A 25,565-nucleotide genomic window follows, 5' to 3' on the forward strand; every position below is an offset into this window, starting at 1 on the left:
ACAAGGTTGTGAGGATGATAAAATGAGGTATGATATTGGCAAAGGTTTCATGACTAAAACACCAAAAGCAATGGCAACAAAAGCCAGAATTGACAAATGGGATCTAATTAAACTAAAGAGCTTCTGCACAGTAAAAGAAACTATCATCAGGGTGAACAGGCAACCTACAAAATGGGAGAACATTTTTACAATCTATTCATCTGACAAAGGGCTAATATCCAGAATCTACAAGGAACTTCAACAAATTTACAAGAAAAAAACAACCCCATCAAAAAGTGGGTGAAGGATATGAACAGACACTTTTCAAAAGAAGACATTTATACAGCCAACAAACATATGAAAAAATGCTCATCATCACTGGTCATTAGAGAAATGCAAATCAAAACCACAATGAGATACCATCTCAAGCCAGTTAGAATGGCAATCATTAAAAAGTCAGGAAACAACAGATGCTGGAGAGGATGTGGAGAAATAGGAATGCTTTTACACTGTTGGTGGGAGTGTAAATTAGTTCTGCCATTGTGGAAGACAGTGTGGTGATTCCTCAAGGATCTAGAACCAGAAATACCATTTGATCCAGCAATCCCATTACTGGGTATATACCCAAAGGATTGTAAATCATTCTACTATAAAAACACATGGACACATATGTTTATTGCAGCACTATTCACAATAGCAAAGACTTGGAACCAACCGAAATGCCCATCAATGATAGACTGGATAAAGAAAATGTGGCACATATGCATCATGGAATACTATGCAGCCATAAAAAAGAATGAGTTCATGTCCTTTGCAGGGACTTGGATGAAGTTGGAAGCCATCATTCTCAGTAAACTAACATAGGAACAGAAAACCAAACACCACATGTTCTCACTCATAAGTGGGAGCTGAACAATGATAAGAACATATGGGCACAGGGAGGGGAACATCACACACCAGGGGCCTGTTGGGCGGGTGGGGGGCAAGGGAAGGGATAGCATTAGGAGAAACGCCTAATGTAGATGACGGATTGATGGGTGCAGCAAACCACCATGGCACGTGTATACCTATGTAACAAACCTGCACGTTCTGCACGTGTATTCCAGAACTTAAAGTATAATAAAAATAAATAAAAATAAATTTTTTAAAATGAGGTATGATAGTTATGAAAATGCTTCATAAAGTGTAAAATGTTACACGGGTATCCAGTGTCTTCTAGTCTCTGCTAATCAAATTAACACATTGTTAATCAAAGTGTGTATCAGAAGCATTGTTATGACCTGAGAGCTTGTTAGAAATGCAGAAGCTCGGCCAGGTGCACTGGCTCACGCCTGTAATCCCAGCACTTTGGGAGGCTGAGGCGGGCAGATCACCTGAGGTCAGGAGTTCAAGACCAGCCTGGCCAACATGGCGAAACCCCGTCTCTACTAAAAATATGAAAATGAGCTGGGTGTGGTGATGGGTGTCTGTAATCCCAGCTACTCGGGAGGCTGAGGCAGGAGAATGGCTTGAACCTGGGAGGCGGAGGTTGCAGTGAGCCAAGATCGTGCCACTGCACTCCAGCCTGGGTGATAGAGTGATACTATGTCTCAAAAAAAAAAAAAAAAAAAAAAAAAGAAAGAAAGAAAGAAAGAAGAAATGCAGAATCTCAGGTCTTATTCAAGACCTAGTGAAGCAGTCTGCAGTTTAACAAGATCTCCAGGTGATCTGCATGCACATTTATCTTTGCCTCTCTCCTACTCTCAGGTGTCTAGCTCTATTAGTTTTCTTTTGCTGCTGTAATGAACTACCACAAACTGACTTAACACGAATGTAGTATCTTACAATTATCAAGGTCAGAAGTCCAAAGTGGGTCTTACAGGGCTGAAGTCAAGGTGTCAGCTGAGCTGCGTTCCTTCGGGAGGCTCTAGGGAAGAGTCCATTTCCTTAACTTTTTCAGCTCTCAGAGGCTGCTTGCACTCCTAGGCTCCTGGACACATCACTCCATGGTCACGTCTTCTTCTCTGACCTTCCTGTTTCCCCCTTTTTTTTTTTTTTTTTTTTTTGGGGACAAAGTCTCACTCTTTCACCCAGACTGGAGTGCAGTGGCACCATCTTGGCTCACCACAACCTCCGCCTCCTGGGTTCAAGCGATTCTCCTGCCTCAGCCTCCTGAGTAGCTGGGATTAGAGGCATGTGCCACCACGCCCAGCTAATTTTTTTGTATTTTTAGTAGAGACGGGGTTTCACCATGTTGGTCAGTCTGGTCTCGAACTCCTGACCTCGTGATCAGCCTGCCGTGGGCTCCCAAAGTGCTGGGATTACAGACATGAGCCACCACACCCGGCCCCGTTTCCCTTTTTAAAGGACCCTTGCGATGACATTGGGTCCACCTGGACAATCCAGGATAGCTCCTCCATTTCAGGATCCTTAACTTAATCACATCTGCAAGTACCTTTTGCCACGTGAAGTCACATATTCACAGGTTCCTAAGATTAAGACACGGACTTCTGTGTTGGGGGACATTTTTCTACCTACCACGCTGGTATTCTCTGCTGCACGGATCTCTTCCCTCCCAAACCCCCCTTCAACAGTCTGCCATTGGGACCAGGCTCCTGGGAGAGGAGCTCTAGGAAGGTAGCCAGGATAAGCCAGGCCTAATTTCTCATGGTGCCTAGATCAGCCATCTGCCTGTGATGATTTAGCTGCATCTTGCCTAAGGACAAAGGTGTAGCGACATTTAATAAATACCTCTTCCTGAATGACTAGACTGGTACATATATTACTATAAAATATGTACAGCAGTGTGAAAAGAATGGGATAGGCTTATATGTACTGATATAAAGAGACTTCCAAGATATGTTGTTGATTGACAAATCACAAATCAGTTTCTAGAGTCTTGGCTCACTTACGAAAAAACCCCCGAACCCAAATATATGTGGATGTAAATGCACAGAATGCATAGAAAAGAGACTATTAACAAAGAGTGAATAACTTTGAGGAGGGAATGGGATTGGTGGGGGCTGAAGAGTCACGATTTGCTTTGAATACTTTTTACTTGTCATATATATATAAAATATATAATATTTTATTATTATTATTATTATTTTGAGACAGGGTCTCATTCTGTCGCCCAGGCTGCAGTGCAGTGGCACGATCTTGGCTCACCGCAACCTCCGCCTCCCGGGTTCAAGAGATTTTCCTGCCTCAGCCTCCTGAGTAGCTGGGATTACAGGCACCTGCCACCACGCCCAGCTAATTTTTGTATTTTTAGTAGAGACAGGGTTTCACCATGTTGGCCAGGCTGGTCTCAAATTCCTGACCTCAGATGATCCGCCTGCCTTGGCCTCCCAAAGTGCTGGGATTACAGGCGTAAGCCACCGCGCCGGATAACTTGTCATATATTTTCACAGTGAGAATGTATCTATGTAATTTCAAAAGAAACAAACATGCCCCTTAACTACCTCTCCCTGTTCCAACCCAGGCACCATTTTGCAAAGAGATTTTCCAACAACACAAAAGTGCATGTGTGTGTGAGTGCACACCCACGCAAATATATATAGTCACACATCTCTTAATGATAGAGATATGTTCTAAGAAATGCATCATTAGGCAATTTCGTCGTTGTGTGAACATCACAGTGTACTTACACAAACCTAGAGGGTATAGCCTACTGTACATCTAGGGTATATGGTATGGCCTATTGCTCCTAGGCTACAAACCTATAGCTTGTTACTGTACTGGATACTGTAATTATTACACAATGGTAAGTATCTGTGTATCTAAATATATCTAAACACAGAAAAGGCACAGTAAGAATACAGTATTATAATCTTATGGGACCACCATCGTGTACGTGGTCCATTGTTGACTGAAACATCATTATGTGCCACAGAACTGTATATATTTATATATACACATACATATATACACTATTTTATGTATGTAATATATCTGTTATATACAAAATACACAGATACATATGTACACTATATAGTATACACATTATATATATTAAAATAACACATACATTACATACATGAAAGAGAAAGAGAGAGAGAGAGAGACAGAGACAGAGAGGATGTGTGTTTCCTTTTATTCATATTGCTGTTACTGGCCTGGGCTACAACTGTAAAGAGAGGGGTGTGTGTGGATTGAAAGAAATGTAGGACATGACAGGGTGGGAGAATCAGTATTTGAGGCTCTTCTTGGAGTGGGAGGCGCTTTGAGGAAATAGCCCTATCCTTCTGGGGCATCTGAGTCTTCTTGCAGCAATGGATGATACCAGCTAACATTTATGGGGCCTTTAAGTGCCAGGTACTGTTCTAAATATACAACATAGATTTTCATTTAACCTTCACGACAATTCTGTAAGGTAGGTACTTATTCATGCCTTGATTTTACAGGTTAGGAAATCAAGGCACACGGAGAGGGTGACTTATTTCCAAAGGGCTACACCACTTGTAAGTGGAAGATGTTGGAAATCGACATACAGGCCAGCAGCTTGTGTGAGACCTGTGGACAGCCACCAAGAATTCATCCCGTCTCATGTCAACCACAGAGATTACATCTTGTCCCCTTTTGTTACCAGTTTGTGTCTCTGTGCCTTTGCACATCCTATCACCGCTGGCCTTCAAGCTGACACTTTTATACTTTGGGTTTTTTTTAAGGTTGTTACGCTGAGAAGTAGTAGAAGCCTTTCTTTTTTAATAAAGTCCAATGATCATGGAAAATGCGGCTCATTTTACCCTGAGCCCAAGGAAATGTATAAATCTGGACTCATGTGTACCTCTCCATTTATCTTATCACTCCTGCTTTCCATTCCTGCTATTGCCTCTTTCATTCAGTACTTTATTATCTTTCATCTGCACTATTACTGTAGCCTTCTAACTACTCATCCTGTCACCCCACACAAACATTGCCTATACGGCAGGTTTATGGAGTGCCTATTCTATGTTAGTTACTATGATAGGAAAGAGCTTTTCATACATTCAATAACATGTTGTGAGCTATGGGCTATTATCTCATCTCCATTTCATAAGTAAAGAAGCTGAGGCTTGGAGAGATAAAGGGACCTGCCCAAGGTTACCCAACTAGAAATGGGTGGCAGAGCTGGGATTTAGAATCCAGTTCTCCTTACTCCTGGTCCAATGGTCTTTTTGGTATTCCATGTTGCAGAAGCCCGGGTGTGGTAGGCTGAATAATGCCCCCTGCATAGATGTCTATATCCTAATCCCTGGAACCTATGAATATATGACCTTACTTGGCAAAAGCTAGTTTGCAGATGTGATTAAGCTGAGGATCTTGAGATGGAGAGATTATTCTGGATTTTTCCTGTGAGCCCAGTGATATCATCCCTGTGAGCCCAGTGTTATAAGGGTCCTTACAACAGGGAGTCAGGATATCAGAGTGGGCAGTTTTGGAGATGTGATGACAGATGCCAGTGGTTGGAGTGATGCAAGGAAGGGATCACATGCCAAGGATTCAAGAGGCCTCTGGAAGTCAGAAAAGGCAAGGCAAGGAATCCTGTCCTAGAGCCTCCAGAAGGAATCAGCCCTGCCAACACTCTGACTTTAGCCCAGTGAAACTGATTTCAGACTTCTGACCTCGAGAACTGGAAGATAATAGATTTGTGTTGTTTTAAGCCACGAAGTTTGTGGTACTTTGTTACAGCGGCAATAGGAAATTAATACATTGGTTTCAAGGGTTAGCATGTGGAGACAATTCAAAAACTGGGTCCTGGTTATATTGCTGCTTGGCGGTGGCTACTGCCCAAGAGGCATTTGTTTGCAATACTACAAATGTTCCTACATAGCCAGGAAACAGCAGCATTGTTGGCCTGAGATGCCAAAATGCCAGTGGCCAGGAAGCCCAGCAGAGGGCACTCTGCAGGGAGAAAGTAATCCTTGGAAAGGCTCTGCTCCTGTTTAGCTGGATAAATAGGACACTTTTCGCACTTCTGGGTTGCTCTGAATTTGTTACATCTTAGCTGGGATTCATGCAAGCCAGAGTAGCTCTTCAGGGACCTAGCATGGTCCCTGAAGACATTTTCATTTGTCACTCAGGACTCAGAACCTTCTTGCTCCATTAAAAAAAGGATTTATACAGTTACAACTAGTAGGCTGAAATCCTCCCTTCCCCTGTAGAATAGGAGTTGAGTAAAAACACACCTACCTTTTTGGCCAATGTCCATGGCTTGTGGAATGGGGTGGGGTGAGGGGAGAAAATATATATTCAATTAATGTTTCTAGCTTTTTTCATTGCAAATCTTTCTTGAAGTGTATTCTTCAAGAAAGACACCAGTCAGGGGGTCATGCTAGGCTGAGTTTTATATAGCAGCCCTCCAACTCTCAGAAAGCGATTTCCACCTTTTTCCTAAGGAAGAACTGGTTTCGTTCACTAGGGGGTAAGATTTGTGGGTTGCAGAAGGGGTCAGGGGGTTTGTAACAATGGCTGGGAGTATTTGGAATGTGAAAAGAATATAATATTATTATTAATATTAGTAATATTCACCTCTTATCACAATCCTTGCAAGATCTCTAAGAGGTGATATTATCACCATTTCATAACTTGGGAAGGCTACCACAAAAAAAGTTAATTGAAGCTAATTAAATTGCCCAAGTTTCTATACCTAGCAAGTGGTAGAACTGGGATTTGAACTCAGGTCTGCCAAGCTCTATGTGTCCCATCTGTTCTCTCCAGAATGTAAGTTGCTGACCAGAGATGGAATGCAAGCTATGTGGCATCATCCTATAGCCTTGAAAACCTGCATCCACCCTCAAGAAGGATGCCACCTCCTGCCATTCCAGGGTAGAATGCTGCCAGCCTTCATGCAACATCACTGTGATTTGAGCCAAGACAGACCCATCCTGTGCTTCTTCTCTAGAAGCTTAGCATTGTCCGTCAGCTTGTCCCCAAGCACTCATGTGCTCTGGTCTTTACAGTGTCATGTCTCGGTGATCTGGCTTCTTTGAGCTGTGGCCCACTCATTCCTTTCCCTAATTTGTAGACCATCTCCTATATCCTGGATCAGTGTTTCATCTAGCACTCCCTGTAACTGGCTTCTTCACCTCAGGCAACAGAGCACCCCAGGAAAACTCTGGCTCAGAACAGTGAAAATGAATAAGAGGAGAGTAAAAGCTGCCCATGCAAGGAATCTTTTGGAGAACAGGGAGTGGGCACTAGTCATTGGCTTGGGGGGACTGACCTGCCTAGGTGAAATTGTGATGACCATTTGGGAAACTCTTGCTCTAGGTAGGTTCCTGTTATCCCTGAAAAATACTTTTACATTCAGCTCCAGTTAGATCTGCCCAGTGCTACTTCTCCTCCCACTGGGTCTGATTGTCCCATTTGGTTCAGTCCAGCTAGCATGCCCTTTAGGCCTGCATGCCAATGGGAACTTCACATCATGAATTTAGAGTAAATGTGATTTGTGATTACAGGTGGGTTCTACCAGAACTAGAGTCATATGCTCCTCCAGCACTTTTTTTCTCTACTTTCTCCCTTTCTTCCCTGGAACTAGATTCTGCTTTTTAATCAGCTCATCAAGAATCTTGGCAGCTTCTGAAAGTTGTGCTGCTTGAGGTATGGAAAATCGCTGCATTGGCTTAGGCAGTGGAGGAAAGGTGAACGATAACAGGCAGGTGGTAAAAGACATCTGTTGTGCGTCTTTTAGAAGGCATACTCACCCCTGGAGGCAACTTGGCCTCCTCCTCCTCAAGAGTTTGGGATTCTTTTTCCAATCCCTCAAGAGTCTACATAAGCATCAAATTGCTGGGAGCAAGCAGCTGTGCTTAGCCATGGGGGAGCTCAAGGCAGTGCAACTGTGCTTCCAATTTATCTATCTCTGACTCACATAACTCATGAGAATTCTACTACAACACCTGGTTGCTAAGCTTTGCAAACTGCTCTCAGTTATCTGTGGATGACAGTAATTCATAGGTAATCATTAGATGCTCTAAATCAATTGTCCTTAGCTATTGTTTTAGAACTATGGAACTGTTTTAGAATCTTATGGGAGCTATGGACTTTCTAAAAAATGCACATGTTCACATGTAAACACATCGTACACACAAATTCAGGGTCCTCACAGACTCCCTAAAGATCATGCATGTATCCTAAGTCAATATCCCTGGAAGAGTTGATAAGATCTTCTGTTAATACAATGCATCATTTCTTATTTTCTTATTCCCAGGCAACCTACAATTAAGGAACAGACCTTATAAACACATACACTTCATCTGCTTTCTTAATGGCCCACATCCACTCTTTTAGACTTGTGTTTTGCTTCCATCCGACACTTAAGTCTTCAGCATGGGAGAAGGTAAGTACACGATGGCATGCTGGTTAGATTTATGGGTCCTCTCAAATCAGTTTTCCTGATGGTGATGTTGTTTTGGATCAATTGAAATAAGTGGGTGAAAACACTGAAAAATTAAAGGTGCTTCTACCAAGAGAACTTTTCTGCAGTGTTTGACAATAATGATCACCTTTCACTTCCTTTTACTTTAATATAATTTTGTGTTTTTTTTTAGAGACCGGGTCTTGCTCTGTCACCCAGGGTGGTGTGCAGTGGCACAATCGCAGCTCTCTGCAGCTTCATCCTCCTGGGCCCAAGTGATCCTCCCACCTCACCCTCCCAAGTAGCTAGGACTATAGGCTCACACCACCATGCCCGGATTTTTTTTTTTTTTTTTTGTAGAAATGGGGGCCTCACTATGTTGCCCAGGTTGGTCCCGAATGCCTATCCTCAAGCAATCCTCCCACCTTGGCCTCTCAAAGTGTTGGGATTACAGATGTGAACAACCGGGCTCCTCCCCTTTTCTTTTAGAATACACGTTCTCCTGCTTTTTCATCTTCCTCTGTCATCCTCCTTCTCAGTCTCCTTTATTGACTCCTCCGGTATTTTTAACTGATTTACCAATTGAATTCATTAGTTTTCTTTCAAACCAGTCTTCTTGCCTGTTTTACCTTAGCAAAGTGTGTCACACCCAGCTAGTGTCTCAAGCTGGAAACCTAAGCATTATCCTAAGATGTTTCCTCACTACCCACATCTACTTGAATCAGCATGTTGTGGCTATGAAATCTGTTGACTTTGTTTGCTCCTGCTCATCACAGCCAACTTCTATCCTAACTGATCTCCCAGCATCAAGACTTGCATGCCTTCAATCTATCCCCCACACTGGTTCCAAAGTGATCAAAGAGAAAATTGACCATGTCACTCCCAGGCTTAAAGAAACATGCTCAGATTATGTTTTTGTCCCCACATATATGTTTTCCTTATAGGGTGAGCATGTTCACCTTTATATTCTCAGCACCTAAAGCAGTGTCTGCCTATAGCAAGTCCTCAACAAAAGTGGTCAGCTGGTTGACTGGTTGAATGACTGAATGATTAAGCTATATGATCACTTCTCATTGCCTGCTAGCTAGAATCAGAACTTCTTGGCTTCATCTACAAGGCCCTTAACAAAATGGCCAGAACTCTTCCATCCTTATCTTCAGCCATCACCACTCTGCCCCATCCCATCCTCTGGTCACATCATATGCTTTTCACACTTTGATGCTCTTGCCTCTGGTGGTTCCACTGCTTGAAATGCTGTTTCTGTGTGGTACCCATCCCGCATCTTCCATCTACATGTGACTGCCTTCAAGGCCCAACTCAACAGTCACCTGATTCTATGTGACTTTCTCTGACAATCTACTTTCTACCCCCAGCTTCTCTGACCCCCAGCATCAGAATTAATTATCCCTCAGCTGGTTCTAAAGGCATTTCACTCATACATTCAATATGACATTCATCACCTTGAATACAAAGTACTTATTTATATCTGTAACTATCTTGTAACACTGTGAGCTGCTCAAGGGCAGGTACTGGGTCTTGTGGTCTTATTCACTGTAGTATCCCCAGCATCTAGGCCAGTGTCTGGGCACTGAAAAACATAGGATGTGCCTTTATGTTGGTGCCATGTGTGTTCTTATTTATTTTTATTTAAAAATACAATTTTTTTTTTAGTTTGGAACAATACCAGCATGGAACACCATCTTCTTTGCTGTCACCTGGAGACAAATCACCATCATCCGTCGTCTGATTTATTGTAGAGCTTCCAAACTGGTCTTCCTGCTTCTACTGTAGGCACCCCCTGCCCCCTCCCTGGTCTGTTATCAACACAGCAGCTAAGGTGAACCTACTAAAATGTACATTGGATCAAAGTTCTTTGGTGACTCCCTACCTCACATTGAGTAAATTCCAAAGCCAGTACCCAACATGGCCATGTTTGATCTGTTCTCCTTACCTCAACTTATCCTGTGATAGGGGTTAAGAGTGCAGACTTTGGAGCTATATGACCTGGATTCAAATCCTGGTTCTACCATTTACCAGCTGTGTGACCTAGGGCAAGCAACCTAACCTCTCTGTGCCTCTGTTTTCTCATTTACCAAATGAAGATAATAATATCTGCCTCATAGGGTTGTTGCAAGAAGTAAATGAATTTATACATGTAAAGTACCTAGAACAGTGTCAGGTACATGGTAGGTACTAAGTAAGATTTTCTCAAATAAACAAAAATTTATCATTCTCCCCCTTGCCTACTCCTCTCCAGCCACACTGGCCTCCTTGCTGTTTCTGAAATACACTCAAAAGAGTGTCTCAGAACAATACTGTTTTCCCAGACGCTCACATGGCTTTCTCGCTGTCTTCCTGTGGTGGCACATGCCTGTAGTCCCAGCTACTTGGGAGGCTGAGGCAGGAGAATCGCTTGAACCTGGGAGGCAGAGGTTGCAGCGAGCCAAGATTGTACTACTGCACTACAGTCTGGGCGACAGAGTGAGACTCTGTCTCAAAAAATAAATTAATAAATCAATAAAAATAAAAATAAAAATAAAAAAAGGAAAATTCTAACCATATAGAAAAGAACAAAGGGAAAATAAAATAAAGTCTTCTCTACCCCTACCCTCATCTGTTTTCCTAAAGGTAATCATAGTTGTGTGATTTTTCAATTTCATTAACCAGTAAGTATATTGGTTGCATTCTATGTATGTAGGAAAATGTTCGAGGCTTGAGGTTCTGAGGGGCTTATAAATGCAGAGCCTTTACCTTCCAGGATTTCATAGTCTTTCTGCGAGAAGAACATAAAGGAGTTCTGTAGTGTTACAGAGTTCAGAAGTGAGAGCCATCACTGTGGGCACATAAGATCAGGAAAGGTTTTCTGCATGATGAATGACTTGTTGGGGGCTTGGGGCTTGGGCAGATTTCAGTGAGAGAGAGGAGGGTGGCCCAGGGGTATGAGGCTCTCTCAGCAGAGGTGCCTAGGTGGGATGATGAAAGGGGCCTTCGAGGGAATGGATAGAAGTGGAGCCCGGCTTAAGTTGAGTTTTTTAGTGGGGGAGCAGTGACAGAAGAGAATGGAGAATAGGGGCTAGGGCAGCTAGAAGAGTACTGAAAGAGCTAGGAGGCATGTACTAATGGCTCAGATAGGACTGTGACTGGAAGAGACACATTTTATAGATACTTCAATAGTATAATTGTTAGGACTTGGTGAGTGAATGGATATGTTGAGGTGAAGAATAGGGAAGACTGAAATATGAAACCCATGTTTTTGAGCATGGGCAACCAGGAAAATGGTGATAATATTGCCCAAAATAGGGAAGTCTGGAGGAAAAACTGTTTGGGGGTGTGGTGTGGTGGTGGGAAGTTGGGAGATGACTCTGGCTAGATAGTTCAGCCTTTCCTTGAATGTGGGGACTGCCTTTGACTACCTTAGCATTACCCTCAGAAGCTAGAACTAAATACTGCATAGAATATTTGCTAAATGGATGTTATTGGTGGAGATCACTTATAGCCACCTTGGATGCCAAACCCTGGTTCTACTTTCAGATGTTAGGTTCAGAGGGTCCTCTGAATCCCCACCTCTTTTCAACTCAGACTTATGGATATCTCTAGGCATCATCTTACCTACCAATTCCTGCCAAATGCAAGTACATCTATGGAAAATCTGACTTCCTTGCTTCGTTATTTACTTCAGGATCTCCTAGGGTGATCAACCATCCTGGTTTGTTCTGGGGTTGCCAATTTTAGCTCCAAAAGTCAGAAGTCTCAGAAACCTCTCAGTTCCAGGAAAACTGGAGCAATATTCAGCTCTCTCACCTTCAGAATACCTCTGCTGAACCTACCAGCTGCATAGTAATAATAGCCTTCTCATGTTCTCAATCTAAATTGGTCTTATTCTACTCTTTTGCTCCAGCTTCTCTCGGAACACTGATGACTAATCCCCAGGTATAGTCTTAACTCTCTCATTTCACAGCCATTTGAAGAAGTCAGCAAGATAATGCTGCATGCTAGTTTACCACTCTGCAATGGCTACTTCAACCCACAACTAAGCAACCTGAGATTCCCAGGAGCAGATAAACCCCATGTGCAATCTGTCACTGTTTAGCTTTCATTGCCAAGATAATTTTACAAAGTTAATGAATAGCTGGGTTGGAATGGGGAAGGGGGAACAGACACAGAATGAATGAGGAGGAACTGCCATTGGTGGGCAGCCTCTGTTCTCCTTCTTGGCAGGACATTGGTTACATGGTGGGCCACTTGAGGGTACAGTTGTTATCATCATCAAAATGCTTTTATGAAGGACATAATATCTGGTGCTCTGAGCTAGGCCGCACAGCTCTGGACTTTCACTTTTAGAACATCGTGGTCCAAGAGCAGGTATTGATTTGGACACGTGCAAAATGGATTCAAACTGTCAATATGGGTTAAATCACATATTATATGTTAATAATCTCTTCCACTGGTTTCTAGATATTTCTGGTTGAAATCTATCAAGCAAATATATCTTGTCCCCTTAATTATAATATTAGCTCCTTGAAGGCAGAGGACCCACCCTGATACTCCTGTCTACAGACCTTAGCTGTACAGGACAAATCTAGATGTTCAGTAAGGACTGATTAAATCAACCTGACCTGATGGGTGCAGGTAGAGTACCTTTCAAGTTAATTTATTCCTTTGAGCCTTTTTTTTTTTTTTAAATAAAAAGGAGTCTCACTCTGCTGCCCAGACTGGAGTGCAGTGGTGCGATCTCAGCTCACTGCAACCTCTGCCTCCCAGGTTCAAGTGATTCTCCTGTCTCAGCCTCCTGAGTAGCTGGGATTACAGGCGTGTGACACCATGCCTGGCTAATTTTTGTATTTTTAGTAGAGACAGAGTTTCACCATCTTGGCCAGGCTGGTCTTGAACTCCCGACCTCAGGTGATCCACCCGCCTTAGCCTCCCAAAGTGTTGGGATGACAGGCATGAGCCACCACACTTGGCTCCCCCTTTTTTTCCCTTATTTTAGAGACAGGGTCTTGCTATGTTGCCCAAGCTGGTCTCAAACTCCTGAGCTCAAGCAATCCTCCTACCTCAGCTTCCCAAAGTGCTTGGATTACAGGCTGAGCTGCTGTGCCCCGCTAGGGACTGTAATTTTATCTGCTTTATTGGGTTGTTGTGAGGGTGGAGAGACAATACATGTAAATTGCTTAGTACATACTCTAGCATCGTATAGTACATCATCTGCTCAGTTGTTAGCTATTAATTTAACAATATTAATTTCCGCCTCCTGCTCAACTAGGAGAGAGCCTATGGAAAAGAGTAAGTGCAGCAGCTCTCCTGCAAATGTGTAGGTATTCGATTCAGCCTATAGAGGCACACTGGTCTGTTGCCTATGTATTGGGATAAGGACAACAGAAGATTTACCTTTTCACCTATCTTCTTCACTTTTCTGCCATGACAGGGATGCTTTGATGGGTCTGTGCGTTAGCAACTGACTAGGAGCGAAGGTCCAAGTGGGACTCTGGACTGGGAGCGAGGGCTGAGACTAAAATGGCCACATCAGGCTGCTTGTTCCGTTCACTCAGCAAATATTTATAGCTAATCTAACCAGTTTCAGATATCGTTCAAGAGCTGGGGGTCCTGCAACAGCCCAGGCTTGTGCCTTTATCCCATTTCACAGAGAAGAAAAAGTGAAAAACTAGAGAAAAACCATCTCTACAAGACGTAACCGCACGGAGCGCGGAAGGCTGCTAGTGCGCAGGCGCTATGCCCCGGTACACCCCGGCTCTTCCGGCGCGAGGTCACCGAATCTACTGGCCACTGGCGCCGGGGCCGCGCATGCGCTGCGCTGCTTCTCCCGGGCGCTGATTCCTGAATGCTGAGCGCGAACCCGAGGAGATGAAGTAAGGCGTCAGATTCCTTTTGAGGAAGGAGCAGCGGGCCGCTGGGGGTGGTCCACCGGGGCTGGGGTGGTAGAGCGTCTGCGGGGCCGAGGGGCGGGAGCGGCGCGGGGACTAGAACAGCTCGTCCCCTAGTTTTGCTCTTCCTCAGCTCCGGCCGGTTCGCACTTACTTGTCTGCTTTTCTGCCTCCTCTCCCCTCCCCCCACCCCGCCACCGTGAAGCCCTTTAACTAAGGTGAAGCTGATCAACGAGCTGAATGAACGAGAGGTCCAGCTTGGAGTGGCCGATAAGGTGTCCTGGCACTCCGAGTACAAGGACAGCGCCTGGATCTTCCTGGGTGAGGTCCACATCTTTCTTCCGCAGTGCTCTCCAGATTCTCCTGCTCGGTTTCCGACTATTTCAGCATTTTCACCCTTCACTCCTGCTTACATTCATCGCCCACCTTTATATCCATCTGCTGTCTGCCCGGGAATCCGTGTTCCATCTCTTTTCTGCCCCATTTTTAGTTTTCCTTCCCTGCCAAATCAGTGCTCATGAGAGTTACTGTTTGCCATTTGCTGTGCTAAGGTTCAGGGACTGTTGTTATTTCTCTCTCACTCTCTGACCCATTATACAGCTGAGGAAATTGGGGTGCAGAGAAGTTGAGGGACTTCCTTAAGGTCACATAGCTAGTAAGCACAACAGGCAGAACTATAGCATTCTAGAACTCATGGTCTTAGCCACAGCCCCATATTGCTACCACCACCCTCCCCCATTCCCCTTCCCTTCCAGAATTCACTTTGCTCCTCTAGCTCCTGCTTTCTAGTCCATGGCCACATTACCATTACTGTATTCACTTTATATCACAATCAGTAATTGTACAAGTTTGATGCTTCAAAGAGGTTATTGTACCAAACATTGTGCTAAGCACTTTATATACATTGTTTTATTTAACTCTTATAATAATCTTGCGAGTTACATGCTAATATCCCCATCTTACAAATGAGGAAAGAAACATTTGGAGGGGAAATTATTCCCTAGGAAGTGCTTAACAGTGTCTTTATAACCTTTGTCTATGTGTAGGTGGGGTTAATCATGACATATGTAGACTGATTTTGTATCATAGCTGTAAATTTGTGGGTAATGAGCAGATGAATTCAACATGTTTGTGGAAGCAGAGGTTTGTGATGGAAACTATCTGCTTTGTCCATAGGATTTTGGGTGCCAGGACGACTGAGTGATCAGATTAGTTTCGTTAATGGTGACCCCGACTTCCACTCAAAATTCATCACTCCTTTTCCTGTACTACTGGCACCTTACATGTACTTCTGTCATTGCATCAGACTTGATTTCTTTCTTTCTTTCTTTTTTTTTTTGAGTTGGAGTTTCACTCTTGTCGCCCAGGCTGGAGTGCAATGGCACGATCTCGACTCACTACAACCTCTGCCTCCTGGGTTCAAGCGAGTCTCCTGCTTCAGCCTCCTGAGTAGCTGGGATTACAGGTGCCCGCCACCTCACCTGGCTAATTTTTTTTTGTATTTTTAGTAGAGCCGGGGTTTCGCCATGTTGGCCAGGCTGGTCTCGAACACCTGACCTCAGGTGATCCACCTGCCTCGGCCTCCCAAAGTGTTGGGATTACAGGCGTGAGCCACGGTGCCCAGCCCAGACTTGATTTCTTTAAGGGCAGGGCCTATTGCTTACTGTTCCCACCCCTAGTGCCTGGCCTAGTGCATGGTATGTAGTAAACACTTGGTAAATGTTGGTGGAACTGAAATGTGGTTTTCTCTTCTAGGAGGGCTTCCTTATGAACTGACTGAAGGGGACATCATCTGTGTGTTCTCACAGTAAGTGTCCTTTCATTTCCTGCCTCCTGAGTCAACAGAGTACTTTGTTTCTGTAATACATTTTGTGGCATCACAAAAACCACTTATTTTCACTCTAGGCTGAATGGCATCCCTGCATGGGAGGGTTGGAGCTTCTGCTCTAGATCAGTCCCAGGACATGGTTCTAGAATGTTCTCCTGTGGGAGATCCAAGAGATTTGTTAATTTGGGAGGGCATCTTGGGGATTCTAGTCTATTTCTGTTGTTTTTCACTAAGGCTTGTTCAGCCTGGGCCTAGACTGGAACAGACTGGACTCCTTGGGCTCTTGCAAACTAGGGGTAACCCATGGTCACAGGGCCCTTCTGGCCCTTACCTGTGTGGCATCATACGATTGGGGCAAAGCACGGAGGAATTGGGGTAAAAAACAGAAGGTTGTAGTTTGCTTTCTTTGTTTCTCGATGAGTGTAACGTTAGTGAGCAAAGGCAATCTCTACCTGGAGGCTGAGAATCACAGCCCGAAGGGAACAAGAATGAATAGGAGACCTGTATATTCTTCATTCTGCTGAGGTGTTAGCAGCAGCATTTCATGGGAGAGGGTGTTGGCAGCTCATACTGGTAGTAGCAGCTGGTAGGAGAGGGGCTGGGCAGCTGGCCTGCAACCCCAGAGTTAAACAGCACAGTTAGTCCACAGAGCCAGAGGACCTTGGCATAGGTGCAGAGGACGACTACGTTTGGGTTTTGTAGGCCTTGGGAGCATAGTACTGTTTCAGAGAAGTTGGACAGCATGTACAGGTAGCGGACCATGGCAAAAGGGGCTGGCCAAGTGAACACAGGTAGCATACACTGGCAGAGGGATTGCTATGGGACCATCCATGGACAGAGGGCCCTGGCTGAGTGGTTGGGCCACTTTTGGGGCAGCAAGACATGGGAAGGGAATTGGGCAATACCCGTGAGAAGAAGGCTGTGATAGAGAACCTGGGCAACCCACACAGGTGGAGGGTCCTGGCAGGGACAAAGATTGCTTCCTCCAACTTCTGGATGGTGGGAAGTTCACAGCAGGTGCAGCCTATAATTTCTACCCCTTTGTGGTACTTCTACTCAGCCTTCCATCTTGGAGCTGTTCTACTTGCATTGAGTAATGATCAGCTAGCATGTGTGCGTGTTTGCTTATTCTAATTATCTATTCTCTATTCTGGTTACGCACGTTGCTCTCCGTGACGATTGCCTTTGCCGCTGATAACAGTGCCTTTCAAAAAACTACTTTGTTGGCTGGGCGCGGTGGCTCATGCCTGTAATCCCAGCACTTTGGGAGGCTGAGGTGGGCGGATCACCTGAGGTCAGGAGTTTGAGACCAGCATGGCCAACATGGGGAAACTCCGTCTCTACTAAAAATACAAAAATTAGCCAGGCATGGTGGTGCGCGCCTGTAATCCCAGCTACTCAGGAGGTTGAGACAGGAGAATTGCTTGAATCCGGGAGGTGGAGGTTGCAGTGAGCCAGGATCGCACCATTGCACTCCAGCCTGGGGGACAGAGCGAGACTCCCCCATCTCAAAAAAAAAAAGAAAGAAAAAAAAATACTTTGTTTTCTGATTTTGAAGGTAATATATAGTCATTATAGAACATTTGGCAAAATAAAGTATAAAGAAGAAAATAGAACATACTCTTAAGGAAAACCTTAATGTTTTGGCATATCTCTTTATCATTTTTAAAAAAATGTTGGACATTATTTCCAATGGTTTGCTATTATGAATTATACTGCAATGTACATTATAGTATATAAATTTTTGTATGCACCCCTCATGGTCTCTTTAGTGAAAGAGGAATATGGATCAATACATCAGCATTTTAAAGATGTTTTATAAACATTGCCAAATTGCTCTCCAAAAGGTTGTACCAATTTCCACACTCATTAGAATGCCCATTTTTCTGAATCCTGATTAACAGTGACTATTTAAAAAAATATTTGCCAAAGGGCTTCTCATTATTACTTTGCTTTGCGTTTATTTTATCATCAGTGAGGTTGAACATCTGTTTATAGATTTGCAGCCCATTATTTTTCTTTGTAAATTGTCTATTCATATCCTTCGCCAACTTTTTTCTAGAAGTATTTTCCTTATTTTCTTGTTGATTTTACATGAGCCCTTCATGTATGAAGGATATTAACTCTTTGCTATAGTATTTTGTTGTGTATTGTATTACGGGTTGAAAATCCCTTATCCAAAATGCTTGGGGCCAGGCACGGTGGCTCACGCCTGTAATCCTAGCACATTGGGAGGCCGAGGCAGGTGGATTGCCTGAGCTCAGGAGTTTGAGACCAGCCTGGGCCATGTGGTGAAACCCCATCTCTACTAAAATATAAAAAATTAGCCAGGTGTGGTGGTGGGTGCCTGTAGTCCCAGCTACTCTGGAGGCCAGGGCAGGAGAATCACTTGAATTGGGAAGGTGAAGGTTGCAGTGAGCTGAGATAGTACCATTGCACTCCAGCCTGGGCAACAGAGTGAGACTCTGTCTCCAAAAAAAAAAAAAAAGAACAAAATGCTTGGGACCAGAGGACCAGAAGTGTTTCCAATTTGCATAAACGTAATGAGTTAACTTGGGGCTGGGACCCAGATCTAAACATAAAATTCATTTATGTTTCATATACACCTTATACACATAGACTGAGGGTAATTTTATACCCTCAATATTTTCAATAATTTTGTGTGTGAAACAAAGTTTGTGTACATTGAACCATCAGAAATTAAAGGTGTCAGATAAGGAATTTTCCACTTGTGATATCATGCTGGTGCTCAAAATGTTTCAGACTTTGGAGCATTTTGAATTTTGGATTTTCAGATTAGGGATGCTCAGCCTGTACTATGGACTTATTTTTTCTTAATTTGATATGTTATACTTATCATTATTCTTTCTTGATGCTCAAATTTTCCCTATTTGAGGGTCAACATGAGTTCCTTCAAGCCAGTGCCTGTATTCTTTTTTTTTTTTAATTCTTGTTTTGAAATAATTTCAGGCTTAATATAGGAACATTATAAAATGGTATAAAGAATACCTGTATCTCCTTCACCCAGATCCCCCAGCTGCTAGCATTTTAATTTAATTGATTGTTGTGAGACAGGGCCTTGCTCTGACACCCATGCTGGAGTGCAGTGTTAAGACCGTAGCTCACTGTAGCCTTGAGCTCTTGGGCTACTGTCATATGTAATCTACAAAAAGGTAGTGTTACTTCCTTTTTTCATTTCTTGTATCTGTTTTATCTAATTGCATTGGCCTATACCTCCAATTTAGTATTAAATAGTTCCTAAACTTAGTTGAATTGGCTCTAGTATTTCTCATTAAGCAGGATGCTGGATTTTGGGCTGAAGTGTATGTATGTGATTATGTAACATATCTATCAATTCCTATTTTATTTTTATGACTTTATTTTTAAATTTATAAACCTCTAACTTACCTGGAATTTATCTTTTTGTAAGGAGTAAGGTAGTTTTTTTTTCTAATGTTTTTTCTTTTTTTTTTTTTTGAAACAGGGTCTCACTCTCTTGCTCAGGTTTGGAGTGCAGTGGCGTGATCCTAGCTCACTGCAGCCTCGAACTCCTGGGCTCAAGTGATCCGCCCCACGCACCCTCCTGAGTGGCTGGGACTACAGGTGCACACTATGCCTGGCTAATTAAAAAAATTTTTTTTTTGTAGAGACAGGGGTCTGGCCGTATTGTCCAGGCTGGTCTCAAACTCCTGGCATCAAGTGATCCTATGGCCTCGGCCTCCCAAATTGCTGGTATTATGCACGTGAGCCACCGTGCCTGATCTTTTTTTTCTATTTCCTTTTTGTTTTCCTATTTCTATCTTCCTTTTTGTTTGTTTGCTTTTTTTAGAGACAGGGTCTTGTTCTGTTACCCAGGCTGGTCTCGAACTACTGGCCTCAATCCTCCTGCCTCCCAAAGTGCTGGTATTACAGGTGTGAGCCACCATGCCTGGCCTTTTTTTTTCTATTTAATTCTGCCTTCTTGTTTGTTTGTTTGTTTGTTTTAGAGACAGGATCTTGTTCTGTTTCCCAGGCTGGTCTCGAACTGCTGGCCTCAAACAGCCCTCCCACCTTGGCCTCCCAAAATGCTGGGATTACAGGCATGAGCCACCATGCCTAGCCTAATTTCTGCTTTTATCTCTATTAACTGCCGTCTGCTTTCATTAGGTTTGCTTTCTTCTTTTATGTTCATCCTTTCTCTTCACAATAAAATTCTTTTAATATTACAACTTTTCCTGAGTATGACGTTAGCCACATTTCATAAGTTTTGGTATATATTCTCATTTTTGCTATTTTCTAAATAGTCTGCCATTGATTTTTTTTTTAATTTTGCTTCGTCTTCTCTTTCATGCAGTTGTTAGGAGAGTAGCTTTCAAGTTCTAGTTAGGTAACATGTTTTTTATTTAAAATATCATTTCCAGCTTTATAACATTATAACTGGAAACATGGTCTGTTCTGTCTTTTGTAGTATAATTATTGAGGTTTACATTGAGACCTAATCCATAGTCAATTTTAATACGTGCTTCATGGATTCTTGAAAATGTCATCTTGTAGGAGTCAAAGATATCTATGTATCTAATAGTCCTACATTAATATTTGTTATAATAGAGTAGTTATGTGTATTAATTAATCTGATTTTAGTTTATTTCTGTCCACTTTGTGCGTGATAAACTTCAAAGTGATGTGTTAAATTCTCCCATAACTTTCTTTATTAGTTTCTTTTTGCATTTCTAATAGCTTTTTTAATTAAAATTTTTGATTTCTTAATTGGCTCATAAAGTTTTCCTGGTTTATACCTTTGTTGTGTATTTAGGCCTTTTTCAGTGTAAAATAATCTTCTTAGTCTCGTGATATTTTTATTTTGGCCTTGAATTAGTCTTTGCTCTGGATATTGCCACCCATTTTTTAATTGGGGGTTCCTGTTCTTGTCTGACTTTTTCTTTGCAACCTTTCTATGTCATCTTGTTCTAGATGCATCTGTTGTTTACACTATATTATTTGAATTTTGTTTTAATTACCTTATCTGCAAGTTTTTGCCTTTTAAGTCAATAGTGTCTTACTCTTTTATAAAATAAATAGATATGGGGAGATTGTTAACATTAATCTCGTGCGGGACAAGAAAACTGGGAAATCCAAAGGATTCTGTTTCCTCTGCTATGAAGACCAGAGGAGCACAATTCTGGCTGTCGACAATTTTAATGGGATCAAGGTGAGTGTGCTTATTAAGCAGGTTGGTTGGACTTTTTTCCCATGTATAGGGGTTTCGTTTTCTACCTGGTTCCCACAGACACAAGGGCAGCACTTGTGAGCTTGGTGTGTTGCGGGGGCTGCAGAGATGTGGAGACACTGGTCAAGAAGAGATTCCAGGAAATAATTCTGTTGGCTCATGGTCCTGCAGGACTTGCTTCTTTTCCCCATCTGTTAACAAACCATCTCCCCAGGAGCATAGGCACCAGGCCTGCCTCTCATCCAGGCCTCTGTTTTTCACCTTTCTTTTTTTGTCTACTGTCATCTCTGGTGTACTGGAGGATGAAGAGTCTAGCAAACATTGCTCTTCCATATTGTCGTGTGTTGGGGGTTTTGGGCTTTATCATGGCCTCATAATCTAGGACATAGCCATGTATGTCTGTCATATATCGCCAGTGACCTAGCATATTGGGCCCTAGAAATTCTCTAGTTAAAATCTGATGGCAGATTCTACAAAAAGTAATTTCATCTTGAAATTTTCTCCCCCCAGTTCCCTCTCATTTCCACTGTCATAAGTGAGGCACTGAGTTCTTAGAAGGAGATAGGGCAAGTCAGGCTTATCGATGCTCCATGTGGTTGCTGCACTCATTTAGGAAAAGAGCTGCAGTTGAAATGAACAGTGTCACAGAGTTGGTGGGGGGAGGCTTGAGTTGGAGAGTTTGTCACTGATTCATGAGTATGGAATAGCTGGAGATTATAGAACAGAGTAGAACAAGGTTCTAGGCTTGATGTTTAAGGAAGCCAGCAGTCAGAGGGCGTCACTGTAAAAGGAAGGTTTTCCAAAGTGTTTCAAAATGGAGAAGAGGATACATGACACAAGCCACTCAGGCTTCAAGGTAAAAATAAAAATATGTTCTTGTATTGGAACAATAAAAGCCAAACTTTAAATTTTGGATGACTTTGCCTAGGGAGTAAGTCTGTATCTGCCTAAAAATAGAATATTTTTATTTTAAGTGAGGTGTTAATTTTTTGGGGGGTGGGGGAGGGGGACAGGGTCTCACTCTGTTGCCCTGCTTGGAGTGCAGTGGCATGGTCTTGGATCACCACAACCTCTGTTGCCTGGGTTCAGGTGATTCTCCTGTCTCAGCCTCCTGAGTAGCTGGAATTACAGGTGTGCACCACCACGCCTGGGAAATTTTTGTATTTTTAGTAGAGATGGGGTTTCACCATATTGGCCAGGCTGGTCTCGTACTCCTGACCTCAAGTGATCCACCTGCTTTGGCCTCCTAAAGTGCTGGGATTACAGGTGTGAGCCACTGCGCCCGACCAGAGGGGTTAATATTTTGTTGTTGTTCATCTGGAGAGATGTGATTCGCAGTGCAAGAATCAGTGTGAGCTGATTGTTCCAGTATGGTGGGGCTAGAGCAAGGTGTGAGGGCTTAAGAAAAAAGCAAGTGCCCTTTTCTTGATTCCTTTCTCCCTCCAAACTGTTGGTCTGACTTTGCCTCCTAATTACTGGGTGGAGAAAGCAGCTGTAGCATTAAGCTAGATTTCAAGAATTCCTTCTAGTTGCCAGACCTTCCTAGGGTATGTTTCACTGTAAACTTAGGTTACAGATCAAGGGTAATTCATTGTGCATCTAAATCTCAGTCTTCCCTGATGCTTGTGCTTTGAGGTAGTTTTCCTAGTCTTTTTCATTTTATGGCACATACAGAACATGAAGATATTTGTATGCTGCCCTGGAGTAAAGTGATGAGGCTGCTGGTACAACTGCCCCAGGCCTCATCTAGCTGCACTGAGAGCTGAGTGTATTAATATTTAGGTGTACATGCTATGACACACCAGTTGGACAGGTCTGCTTTAGTGGCAGAATTTAACAAGAAGGTAAAGGATGTAGTTCAAATCATGGTTCTCTGTAGCTTGTGTTCAAATAGTTTGACAGTTTGGTATGAGGGCTGTCTTCACTGAAGCATCGCCTGTCTTGCTTAGATCAAAGGAAGAACTATCCGAGTGGATCATGTGTCTAACTATCGGGCTCCTAAGGACTCAGAAGAAATGGATGATGTGACCAGACAGCTCCAGGAGAAGGGCTGTGGGGCTCGTACCCCCTCACCAAGTTTGTCTGAGAGCTCTGAAGATGAAAAACCAACAAAAAAGCACAAAAAAGGTAAAGCATTAAGACCTAAGATAAGATTCTGGGTGGTCTTAATGTCTGCTCTTCCTTGCATTCACTGATAGTTGATAATCAACTCAAGTGTGAAAGGGGAAGGTGTGGGGAAGCATAGTTTAATTGGGAAAGCAGGGAGTATCAGTGGAAGGCTGGTGCTATGGGCAGAATTGTGTCTCTCCCCAAGTTAATATGGTGAAATCCTAACCCTCAGCACCTCAGAATGCGACTGTATTTGGAGATAAGGTCTTTGAAGAGGTAACTCAGGATGGGAATTACCTTGTACAGCCACTTGACATATCAAGGGTGACAGACATCCAAGTTGGCTTCTTGGAGGCACTCTCCTGGAGGCCTAGACAGTGGCTGCTTCATGCTGCTGCCAAGGTTGTTCTCCTTATGCACATTCCCCACCTCCTAGCATGTGAAAGTTTCTGTCGCTCAGGCTGGAGTGCAGTGGCACCATCTCGGCTCACTGCAAGCTCCGCCACCCGAATTCATGCCATTCTCCTGCCTCAGGCTCCTGAGTAGCTGGGACTAGAGGCACCCGCCACCACACCCGGCTAATTATTATCATTATTATTTTTTTTTGGTAGAGACGGGGTTTCACCATGTTAGCCAGGATGGTCTTGATCTCCCGACCTCGTGATCCACCCATCTCGGCCTCCCAAAGTGCTGGGATACAGGCATGAGCCACCGCACCCAGCTGTGAATGTTTTTGAACTATAGCACCTGTGGTTGATGTATTCAGAAAAGAAAGGTGCTTTTTTTTTTTTTTAAAGGGAGTTCTTTATTTTTTTCCCTTTTCTTATTTACTGCTTCTTTCTTTTATCCTTCAGACAAAAAGGAAAAAAAGAAAAAAAAGAAAGAAAAAGAGAAAGCCGACCGGGAGGTACAGGCAGAGCAACCATCCTCTTCGTCACCCAGATGCAAGACAGTAAAGGAAAAGGATGACCCTGGCCCTAAGAAGCACAGCAGCAAGAACTCGGAGAGAGCTCAGAAGTCAGAGCCCAGGGAGGGGCAGAAGCTCCCCAAATCCAGGACGGCCTACTCTGGTGGAGCAGAGGACCTAGAGAGGGAGCTGAAGAAGGAGAAACCCAAGCACGAGCACAAGTCCTCAAGCAGGAGGGAGGCAAGAGAAGAAAAGACCATGATTAGGGACAGAGGGCGGAGCTCAGATGCACATTCTTGCTGGTACAATGGGCGTTCTGAAGGGTATAGTCATAGAAGTAGAAGTAGGAGCCGAGATAAATCCCATAGGCATAAAAGGGCCCGGTGCTCCCGGGAGCGGGAGTCTTCGAATCCCAGTGACCGTAGGCATCACTGAAGACTGTTCAGCTGCACAGTAGATTTGGAAATAATTATGTTTTTTAAATGCAGTCAAATTCAGTTGGGTTGTATTTTTGTATCTAAAACTTCTGGGGCTGGATTCTTTTAATCCCTTGACTATTTAGAGTCATTGGGAGGGCTGCAGTTTCAACAGCTAGATATCCTGGATATTCTTTGCACCATCCATTGTCCCTGTACCAGAGTATGTATCCTGAATTTTGGTTCATAAATATGGCTCTTGAACCCATAGACCCCAGTTGAAGATGGAATTTTCAGGAAAGGGAAAATACCAGATAATTCTAGAATTCTAGTCTTCGTGTTAGATGTTTATAGCTCAGCATCTTGGGACCTTTCCAGTTACTAGATTTGGACAGCTTGATGTGAACGAATGGGATAGGATTTTTAAAATCAGCCAGCTCCACGCCCAAACCCTCCTGTTTGCAGAACTTTTTAATGTCTTTTCTTTTTCATTAAAACTTTTTTGTTTGATATGCCTCTTTCCACATTTTTTCCTTGCAATGTATTTATTATTTATTTGTATTTAGGTGAAATTCACATAACATAAAGTTAACTATTTTAAAGGGAACAATTCAGTGGCATTTGGTACTGAACATCCACAGTGTTGTGTAACCATTGCCTCTGTCTAGTTCCAAAACATTTTTTATCATCCCAAAATGAAACCCTGTACCCATTAAACAAGAACTCCCCATTTCCTCGCTCCTGCCTGTCCCTAGCAACTACCAATCGACTTCCTGTTTATGGGTTTGCCTATTCTGGATCTTTCATAAAAATGGAATTATACAATTGTGGCCTTTTGTGTCTGGCTTCTTTCACTTAGTGTAGTGGGTTTTTTTTTTTTTTAATTTGAGATGGAGTCTTACTCTGTCGCCCAGACTG

The 25,565-nt window shown here is 43.2% G+C and overlaps 1 protein-coding gene across 1 annotated transcript; it reads left to right on the forward strand.

Annotated features, from left to right (window-relative positions):
- Positions 1-14,060: 14,060 nt before the first annotated feature.
- On the forward strand, positions 14,061-25,157 carry RBMX2 (RNA binding motif protein X-linked 2). Its single transcript, XM_054472579.2, has 6 exons — positions 14,061-14,166; positions 14,387-14,502; positions 15,937-15,988; positions 21,068-21,197; positions 23,165-23,342; positions 24,179-25,157. The coding sequence occupies exons 1-6, from the start codon at positions 14,162-14,164 to the stop codon at positions 24,664-24,666; spliced, it is 969 nt and encodes a 322-aa protein (XP_054328554.1). The 5' UTR covers positions 14,061-14,161; the 3' UTR covers positions 24,667-25,157.
- Positions 25,158-25,565: the final 408 nt, after the last annotated feature.

This window comes from Pongo pygmaeus, chromosome X (assembly GCF_028885625.2).
Source record: "Pongo pygmaeus isolate AG05252 chromosome X, NHGRI_mPonPyg2-v2.0_pri, whole genome shotgun sequence".
NCBI lineage: Eukaryota > Metazoa > Chordata > Mammalia > Primates > Hominidae > Pongo > Pongo pygmaeus.

Coding starts and splice junctions, on each gene's coding strand:
- RBMX2 (XM_054472579.2), top strand. Junction 14,503..15,936: donor CAGCGCCTGGATCTTCCTGG/GTGAGGTCCACA, acceptor TTTCTCTTCTAG/GAGGGCTTCCTTATGAACTG. Junction 23,343..24,178: donor AACAAAAAAGCACAAAAAAG/GTAAAGCATTAA, acceptor TTTATCCTTCAG/ACAAAAAGGAAAAAAAGAAA.